Here is a 9,996-nt window from a genome sequence, read left to right as displayed (position 1 = left end):
ACTTTTGGGTTGTAAACTAGCTAAAAAAACGAGGACTTTTCTAAAAAAACTTTTTTCCTTTCTAGAGTTCCAAAAAAATATAAGTAATTATAAAAAATACATATTTTTCTATAAAACCTTTGATTTAATTATTAGTTAAAAAATGTAAATAATAATAATAACTAGATAGGAACCCCCGCTTTGCGGGGGTCGGATTTGCGGCTAATATCAAAGAAAACCGACTGAAGACACTTGATGATATATCAGATTTACAATACACCAAGGATGGAATCCCAAACTCCAACTTCATAGGTGTTAAACCATTGTTAAAATAAAATGGGCAATTAGAACTTGTTATCCTCCTCACCTAGAATTGTAACAATAAGGGTAAAATTGGAAAAGTAGTTATGAAGAAAACCATCTGAATACAGCTTGGGTTTTTTTTTTATGGGCAATGAGCTTTTATCTAGTCTTAGGAATATGTTGCTGTAGAATGGCATGTAAAGAAAGTATGACAAATAAAGCAGTTGATACTTTCTTCTTGCTCATACGTTGGTTGGTGTATTTGGGGAACTCATAAAACTATCACTGAATATTTGTCTGCTTTCACATGTCATTCACATGTCAGGAAAGAAATATAAATAAAAGTTGTAATTATATATATACCGTTAATAAAAAGAAATTTAATTATAAAATACAAAGGGTGAAGTTATTCAATTTTCATTATTGACCTTCATCTAAATTAAATGTCAACTAAACACAGTGGCAGATCATAATTCTTATAAATTCAACTTCTCTCATTCTTTTTTTTAACCGGATCAAAATACGGGGGTAGTATTTGTTCAACAGCTTTCTTTCTGCCATTCTTATTTTTTACTACTTAAACTCAAGAAGATAGGCGCACTACCTAATTCATTATATACAATTTGAAATGAAGATCAGAAGAAACAGACAACACAAAACAAAAAATAGAAGTTCAGATACGAAGAAGTAAAAAATCAAACCAATTCAAAATTAGTGGAATGTGAGATATCCAAAAACTAAAATGATAACCTGAGATTAAAAAAGAAACATAACTGTTTGACTTCAAATTGCTATAAACATGAATCAATCGTCTTCAAATCTCCCATTTCAAGAAACGAACCACCAACTTATGTTTGAAGAGAATTGCAAGAAAAGGTTATTAAAGAAACAAAGTAATGAGTTCAAAATAACAGGGGATTACCTCTGATTTGGAAATCTTAGCGAATGTTGCAACCATTTGTCGGTTGAAGTTTTTTTCTCAACTTCTCATGGTGGTGAGGAACCCAACAATCTATTTTAATATTGCAAAGAAACTATAAATCATCTAAACATTTTAAGCTAATTTTGGAAAGATGAAGAAGATGCAAACGAATTCTAGATTCAGTAAAAAGATTTAACCTGTGATTTTTTTTTATTTGTAGACTAATAGAACCACCCTAATGAAATGTTAGGGAAAAGGAAACAATGCCAGTCTTAAGTTTTACATTCCATCTGCTTCTAATAACCCCTTAGTTGGTGCACAAATCACTCATGGTCCTCATCCATCGAGGTTTTACAATCGACAACTTTGAAAACAGGTGACAACTAAAGTTGCAGTGAGATGAAAAAAAATAAGCCTACCGATAGCAGAAGCTTCATAAAGATGGTGGTGATGGCGGTGTTGAAGAAATGCTTAACTTCATCAACGACCGTTAGGAAGAAGATGGATGGAGTGGCCACCAAGTTTCTATCGATTGGGGTAAAAAGAACATCACAACAAATAACCCTCACTCCAACCATCATAAAAACAAAAACTAACACTAAATCAAAAAGACGACCCTGAATTTCAACCGGAGGAGGCTCAGGAAAAAGGGGTGAAACACCGGGATGGCTGCAAACACCGGTTGCAATATCCGACCGCAATGCCTTCCGAGTTGCCCCGCCAAAATACAAACCTCAATTTCACCCGATACTCGATAACACAAAATCTTTTCAAAAATAAAACTCATCATCGCCTCAATACTCCCCCTTGTGAAAGAAGTCCTCTATTTAGAGTCGGCACGACACTAAACAGAGAAAGATGCTTGATTGGTTGCAGCTCCTTTTCAGTCTATTTCCAGCCAACAAAAGCCATAACAAATTATGTTTCCCTTATTCCACCTCTCTATTTCTTTCTATTCCTAAAAAAACATTGTACAAAAATAAAGGTTTTGACAAGGTGTATGAAGTTTTGAACTTTTTAAATAAAAAAAATAACCTTATCAACTGCATACATTTGTAAAAGAATTGTGACCAGGATGGTTAATCAACTCAAGAAATTTATGCTTTATGTATGTAGCACTTCATATACTTATGAATTCCTAATTTTTTTTCTGTTATAGCAAGCATATGACACTTCCCAATTTTTTCTATTATAGCAGACATACGGCAAAGCCTTCGTACACCTAGTAAAACAATGCAAAGTCAAGAGTATAAGCCTTTTATAGCATCCTAGTTTCAAAAATAAACCAATTATACTGTTATATTTTGAAAAGCTACTTCCATATTCAGTACATTCACATTCACATGCGCATATTCAGTACATTCACATGAAATTACAACCTCTGAAACAAACAAAGAAAAAAAATATACTATTACCAGTTAAGTCGTCCATGTTTGCAGGCTTCATGTCTACAATATTAAAACTCTAACTGTTGATTTCAAAGTTCCAAAGGTTTATGCGTAAATCATCAGCTGAGATCAATGTTTCACCATTACTAAAAAATGCAAATAATTAATAATTAATTAGATAACATTTTGAATGTATATTAAATAAAGAAAAAGCATTGAAGCACACCTATTATTAGAAATGGAATTAATATGATAGTCATGAGCATGCGCATATGTTCTTCTACATCTACCTAAAAGGGTGGAGTCATGACTAGTTACCTGAACATAAAAAGTTGGAACCTGTAATGAAAATAAAAAATTAATTAACTATTAGAAATAATAAATAATTAGGTTGCATAGAGCTACGCAAAATACACACCTAAGGTCGAACCGATGAGCAGTCAACTGACAGTCTTCCGGTTGACCCAGGACCTAATTTGACTGGTTAAACCTTACATGTGCAAAACATTTACCGTCTTTACCCACATCTAAATTGAGAACCCTAGATGAAAGCCACACAACAATATCAGTCCCATATTCATGAGTTGAAAATAGATTTAAACAATCATCCCATAAGGAAAAAAGTATTACTTTAACAAATATCAGGCACTATAAATGTGCAATTACCATTCGTTTTTGGAGTTGTACCGGATAAAATTGTTGTTTATGAGATAGTTCACACATTACCTGCTGAAAGGCATGTGTAGAATCATTTAGGCTGGTCCTTCAAGTAATTCACCTGTTGACATAATTTGTCAAGTTTTTGTTGCATGCCGAAAAGGACCTAATCCTGAAAAATGTTTGAAACTACGATAACACACAAAGCTTTACTGAAAGTAAAATGTTGTAGCCAGAAAATAGGCAGGATATAAAAAAACAAAAAGAGATCAAAACAACACGATATCAAAGGAACAGTTTAATGGGAAGTAGGTTGAGTGGATAATGAAAATAGAACAAATTGTTGGTTTTTAGATGTTAACCAAAAATTTACAAAATCAACAGAATATGTACCCCTCATGAAGAATATGAATTGAAACTGAATCATTAACAGACTATTCAATCAAAATTATTGAATAAAAATAAAAAACAATAAGATGTAACTCACCTCGACATTATATCGAGCACCTGGCAGACCAGAATTGGCAGTGGGTTTTAGCAGTCTTCAATCTTTGTGTAGCGATGGTGTAGACAGGCATAGATGAGACCCAGATAAGTTCATAGGATGTGGTAGTTGGAGCGAACAGGAATGGAAGTCACCAGAAGACTTTGCACTTCATCATCTCCGACGACATGTACATTACAAAAACGAAAAAAATTGTGCCTAACAACGAAAAACAGGAATGCGAGGACATGTCTATTGTTGTTTACCTGAAGTCGCAAATTTGCATAACTGTAGAAGAAGCGCACAGGTAATGTTTGGGCACAATTTCAACTTTTTACACCCTGTATGAAACAAATATTAGTCAATTTCATATAACCAATTATCTAGGGTTTATAAAATTACCATTCAATTTCTGTTGGTGGAAGAAATTAAGAACTGATGGTTGTTTCCCATAAAAAGCCGAATTAATATTTCACCAGCGGTCTGCCGGATTAGCTCCGCCGCCGATTGCCTGAACTCAGTTGGCATCAGATGTTGAAAAAGAAGCGAAGCTGAAGAGTAAAGTACCTCAAGTAGCGCCATAGCCAGTAACAATGTTGAGGATGGTTGTTCGTTGACGATGGCTTGTAGGGTTAGATAGAAAGAGGACTGAGAGACGGAGGATGGAAACTGATTGGAAGAACCGGTTAACGGTGGGAACCATCAGAGGAAGATAACGCATCTGAAAAGAAAGTCGATTGAGGCTTTGAAGCTGTAGAAGATAGCAAGCACGTGAAGTTCTTGAACCTTCAGATCCTTACAGTAACCTTGTCGGTGATTTTTCTTCTGGTTTCAGGTAGAAGATTGACAGTGGACGGAGAAGTACCTTCGTCATGTACTGTGTGGAAGGAGGAAGAAGGAAGGAGCTGTTCGTCGTTTGAGAGGAGGCAAAAAAAGAAATCGACAAAGATAGTGAAAGATACCGGAGGCGGTGGGGAAGAGAAAGAGGCGGTGAGTAGGTGGCAGACAATGATATTCAAATCAAAACACGTAGTATGTGGCTCTTTTCTACGCAACACCACGTCGACAGCATAATATATATGATTACAAAACACCCCCCCTAAACAAATAAAAAAAGTGCACAAAAATTTGAAGGACCATATATGGATAGAATTTCAACAGTTTACTGTTGAAATTTTTCACAATCTTAATATATATATATTAATAATAATAATAATAATAAATACATATTTTTCTATAAAACCCTGATTTAATTATTAGTTTACCTGCTTGACAAGATTCCTTTATGTGCTCATTCTCGAAATTGTCTCGTATGGTCTTCCGGCGACACTTCCCGGGATAAATTCCTTTCAAACTTAACCGACTTTTTTTCGCCGGAAAAAGTATGAGGCCTCCCCTCGCGAAGCGGATCGATGTTAACGAAATGGCTCGTAAGAAGGAAGTCGACGATCGAATTCCTCTTCGTAACTATTACCGGATCGCTGATAATCTTCTCAAACAGGTCATCGCTTAATACTGATGATGCATCAGTTTGTTTAACTCTCATGTTTCTATTTGCTTCGAATACAAGTTTCAACTGCTACTCCACATGATTCAATTTTAAGCTGATCAATTTGATTTAATCGTTATGTTGCTTAGGGTTTAGAATCTTGAACTCTGTTTCCTACTTTAACACTTCAATTCGTTGATGATTTCTCAATTGTCGTGCTAAATAATTGAATTGATCTTTTAGTGTTCAGTGATATTGATGATAGTATAAAGCGGCTCACACAAAGGATTGTTCATATAGGATCTGTTTTTTTAGTTTCTTCTCTCTCGAAATCTAAAATTTGCAAAATGCGTAGACCTCTTTAACGTGCCTGATAATATTATGCAATTCTATCTATAGTGACACCTTTTTAGAACAATTCTCAAAAGAGGAGATGTAGGCATATAAGTTAACCTCTAGCCATGAGAATACCACCTGTGTGGAGCTTTCCCCCATCAATGAGTGCTTTTAAGGTTTGATACCTTACTCTATTTCCATTGGTATCCATGTTGTTTAAAATTTAGATAATTTGTCATACAATTTCTATCATTTCAAAGAATTTTGTGTGCTTATACTTGCAACTTTTGTAAAGTAAAGATTTTATGTTGTGGGATGAAGTGATTGGAACATTTTAGAACACCTTCACCAAACTCTCTTTACATGCAGGCACGAATCTATCGTGAGGAAAAGAATATAATTGATTTGTATGTCATACTTTTAAGATATTCAAGGTAAAGACAAAGTCAAAATTGGATTCTATATTTCCACATGATGCTTACAATTTCACATCTAACCATTTGCTTACTCTGTGGTTGAAACTTTGCAGTTTGGTCCTAGATACTATAAGATTTCATCGGGATTACCAAGTGTTATGTCTAAAAGAAAGAGCATATTGCAAGAAGGTGAATAACATGGTCCATTAACCTTCAAGAATAGTTCATCCTTCATACTGTATTTGACTATTTGCAAAGTTTAGTTTGAGTTATTGGTCATGCTTTTTGACTCTTTGTTTTCTGTCTTCTTTCAGCAAGTTTTAGGGGTGTTAGATGAATTAGAATCTTTAAAACCAGAAGTTGATCGTCAAGTGGGTGGATTGAACAAAGCTCATTCAAGAACAGAAGATTTTCAACAAAATGACATTGGAAAAAACCAAAATGGATCAAGGGGTTCTTTTCAATTGCCAGATTTGAACAACAATGTTCCTTTTAGATCAGATAGTAATCAGGTAATATCTGCAACTGTCATGTTTATCCAAATAGATATAATTTGGTGTTTGTTAATTTGTTTTATACCTCTCATGCTTCTATTTTATTGCAGTCATTAAAAAAGCCCATTCTGCCCTCCACTCATGAAAATTTACATTTACAATCAAGTCCTATTGATATGCAGTTTCAAAAGCTGTAAGTATTTAACTATTTATATAAAAAATGCAATTTTTCATTCTCTTAGTTGTTACACATGCTTAAATTTCCCATATCTACAGTTCTCTATTGCCACCTCCCAAGCAAGAAACACTATCAAGACATTCTCTTTTAGGTCCTAATGGTCTTCGTGGTCAATGGTCAACTCCTAACACAGAGATAAAGGTGTTAATGTGTAATTCAGTTTTCCTACATTTTTGCTTTAATTTTTAATCTATATTATCAACTAAATCATAACATGAAACACAGGTGCAATATCCAGCATATAGTGACTTAAATACCAATGAAAATTTAAGGTCAGTATTTATTTTATCCACTTTAAAATTTTATCCTATTCTTTAACCTGTATTTATACTGTATTCCATTGTGGTTGTAGCTTAATTCAGTCTGTGCAAAGTGACACTACAAGCAATAAAGATGCCAACTCAGGAATGGAAACAACATCAACTATGGAATCAGTGCTCTCATTGGACGATGGTAGCTGGACACGTCCACCTCAGCAGCCACGTGTACATTTTGACAGTAGTGATTTTTTCTCTGAAAATATTATCAGACAACCTTCTCCCCCTCCTGTTCTTGCTCGTGTGCAACCTCAGCAGACTCCAATTTCTCCAACAAGAGTTGCTGATCCAAGACCGGGACCCGCAAAATCTTTTCAAGATAATACACCCAGTGCTAATGGATACCAGCATTTGCATATTGTAAGCTCTTTTTATTTTAAATTAATTTTATTTTCTATTTTAGAAAGTAATGTTTTGGTTGACTTTTGTGTAGCCTTTGAAAATGATGCAAGATTTTCTCAGACTGGCTCAGGAAAATACTAGAAAGAACTTGGAAACGTGTGGTGTTCTTGCGGGTTTTTTGGTAAGGTTAATTTGGTTTTGAATAAAGGGGATTTTTTTTTGGACTGATTTTGTAATTATTGGTTTATTTTATTGAGAGTGTAGAAAAACAGGGTGTTTAATATCACTACACTTATAATACCAAAACAGGAGTCAACTTCTGATTCTGTAAGAACTTTTTTTTTATATCTTATGGAGTATATGATAATTGATAATTGTGTTTATTATAGTTTAAGCATTTTACTTTGATCTTCAGTGCCAAACATTGAATGAAGAAGATATCTTTGAGATTCAAGATAAACGTTCTCTTTTCCAACTTGGATGGATTCATGTAAGTGGATGTTTCTTTTATTTTGTTTTAGATCAAGTTACATTTTTGGTCCCTGAGTATAGCTGATTTTTTCATTTCTGGTCACAAAGTGTTTTCTCTTGCAATTTTAGTTCTTATTTGAGGTTTTTGTTACATTGTGGGTCCCTATTCCAAGTAAATGACTATTTTTGGGACAAAAGTCAGTTATACATAGGGGCCAAAAATAGTCGTTTTACTTAGAACAAGGACCAAAAATGTTACAAGAACTTTAAGTAAGGACCAAAAATTTAAAGAAAACCTTTTGGGACGAAAATTGCTATAAGCATATAAGAGTTAATTATATTTTTTGGTACCTCATTATAGTTGATGTTTCAATTTTGGTCCCAAAAACTTTTCTCTTGCAATTTTGGTCCTTATTTGAAGTTCTTGTAACAATTTTTGGTCCCTTTCATAAGTAAAATGACTATTTTTTGGACCAAATTTGCTTAAACCAACTATAGTAAGGGACCCAAAATAGTCATTTTACTTGGAATAGGGACAAAAAAACATTACAAGAACTTCAAATAAGGACCAAAACTGCAAAAGAAAACGTGTTGGGACCAAAATTGCAAAAACCAGCTATACTTAAGAACCAAAAATGTAATTTACTCTTTAATATTATACACAGCATAATGATAAAAATATTAATATTTTTTTCAGACTCACCCAACACAAAGCTGTTTCATGTCATCAGTAGACCTACACACTCATTACTCATATCAGGTAAAATACAACATTTTTTGTACTTCATTTACTAGCTCAACTTTCATTCAATTTAAAACTAATTTTTTTGACCTAATCTCAGATTATGCTTCCGGAAGCAATTGCAATTGTGATGGCTCCCACTGATGAATCCTGGTAAATTTTTTAATCACCTATACTATTGCTCCTTGAATTTGCTTTTCATATTAAAAGTTGAAACATTATTCTTGATACAAATTTAAAACTTATTAAATGTTGTAGCCCACATGGTATATTTCATCTTTCGGATCCTGGTGGAGTAAATTTAATCAGAAACTGTGATCAACGTGGGTTTCATCCACATGAGGAGCCTGATGATGGTAGCCCTATTTATGAGCACTGTTCTCATGTTTATATCAACGAGACTTTGAGATTTGATGTTTTAGATCTTCGTTGAAAATCATATTTTTGTTACGGGTATATAATGTTTTAAATGTAAAGTATTTTTTGACTGAAACTTGGTGTTGCAAAGATGAGATTTGATTATTCAGGCGTCCAACAAATTCTTTTGTATCTAAGCCTTTGGTTTGTATGGATTGAAGCAAGCACCAAGATAACTATACTTGAAGTTTTACAACTTCGTATAGAGGAATGGGTACTTGGTATATGAGGTGGATCATTGATTTTACATGAATAAGTTTGATTCCTCATACATTATCTTGTTATTATATGTTAATGACATGTTGATAGATATATCAAACATGAAGGAGATCAAGTGGGTAAAGACACAAACAATTGTCTCAAAAGATTAAGTTTAAGGTCTTGGGAGCAGTTAGACAAATACTTGGCATGAACATAGTAAGAAATAGAGCATGACGTACTATAAAACTTCGTTAGGTGAAGTATATCAGGAAAGCGTTGGTGAAGTCCAACAAGAAAGACGCTAAAGCCAGATTTACATTGGGAAGTCAAGTTAAGCTCTCAAACAATCTCCATAAGGCTTGAGGGAGTGGCTGTGGTTTTGCCACCTCAGCCGTGCATACCGCCCCCTGACTGTGGTCTCCTGCGGTTTAGGCCGCAGTGTGAATTTATAACCGTGCAATGTGATTGGTTGATGGGGAAAATGAAAATTTTTGAATACTTTCATTTTTCCTTTCTTTCCTATAAATTATACTACCTACTTCATTATTTTTCAAACAAAAAATCACCCTTCTCTCTTAAAATTAATAGAAAAAAATTCACTATTCTCTCTCAAAATGTCATCTTCTTGATCTTCTGAAGAATTTCAAGTTATTTTTGATGTCACTGTTGCGTGTACTCAAATGGCGGAACAAACATATGACGCTTTATGCAATAACGCAACTGAAAGTTTTCAACGGAGAACACGAATATATATTTTTAGAAATTGTGAAGAAGCCAACCAAAGTTTGGTACAAGACTAT

At 33.9% G+C, this 9,996-nt stretch overlaps 1 protein-coding gene and 1 long non-coding RNA gene across 11 annotated transcripts; one reads left to right on the top strand and one right to left on the bottom strand.

Moving 5' to 3' along the window:
- Positions 1 to 265: 265 nt before the first annotated feature.
- LOC111915369 (uncharacterized) lies at positions 266 to 4,784 on the bottom strand. 10 transcript variants are annotated; one of them, XR_002858134.3, is made up of 11 exons: positions 4,301 to 4,784; positions 4,136 to 4,244; positions 3,737 to 4,074; positions 3,319 to 3,421; positions 3,011 to 3,133; positions 2,819 to 2,931; positions 2,620 to 2,738; positions 2,256 to 2,426; positions 1,402 to 2,162; positions 1,205 to 1,294; positions 266 to 1,129 (listed from the first exon to the last, which is right to left on the bottom strand). It is a non-coding gene; the product is annotated as an uncharacterized LOC111915369 (long non-coding RNA). The 10 variants fall into 10 exon arrangements; XR_002858144.3 differs by having other exon boundaries at positions 1,624 to 2,162; positions 4,301 to 4,783; XR_002858132.3 differs by having other exon boundaries at positions 266 to 1,294; positions 3,259 to 3,421.
- A 211-nt stretch (positions 4,785 to 4,995) lies between these two features.
- LOC111915368 (AMSH-like ubiquitin thioesterase 3) lies at positions 4,996 to 9,100 on the top strand. The gene is made up of 14 exons (XM_023911029.3): positions 4,996 to 5,234; positions 5,928 to 5,992; positions 6,088 to 6,163; positions 6,289 to 6,486; positions 6,579 to 6,661; positions 6,745 to 6,847; positions 6,932 to 6,978; positions 7,059 to 7,383; positions 7,457 to 7,546; positions 7,630 to 7,692; positions 7,781 to 7,855; positions 8,534 to 8,596; positions 8,679 to 8,731; positions 8,837 to 9,100. The coding sequence occupies exons 1-14, from the start codon at positions 5,118 to 5,120 to the stop codon at positions 9,009 to 9,011; spliced, it is 1,533 nt and encodes a 510-aa protein (XP_023766797.1). The 5' UTR covers positions 4,996 to 5,117; the 3' UTR covers positions 9,012 to 9,100.
- The last annotated feature ends 896 nt before the right edge of the window (positions 9,101 to 9,996 follow it).

This window comes from Lactuca sativa, chromosome 1, assembly GCF_002870075.4.
Source record: "Lactuca sativa cultivar Salinas chromosome 1, Lsat_Salinas_v11, whole genome shotgun sequence".
Taxonomy (NCBI): Eukaryota; Viridiplantae; Streptophyta; class Magnoliopsida; order Asterales; family Asteraceae; genus Lactuca; species Lactuca sativa.
The sequence above is the reverse complement of the archived record's forward strand: the minus strand, read 5'-3'. Positions and strand labels throughout refer to the sequence as shown.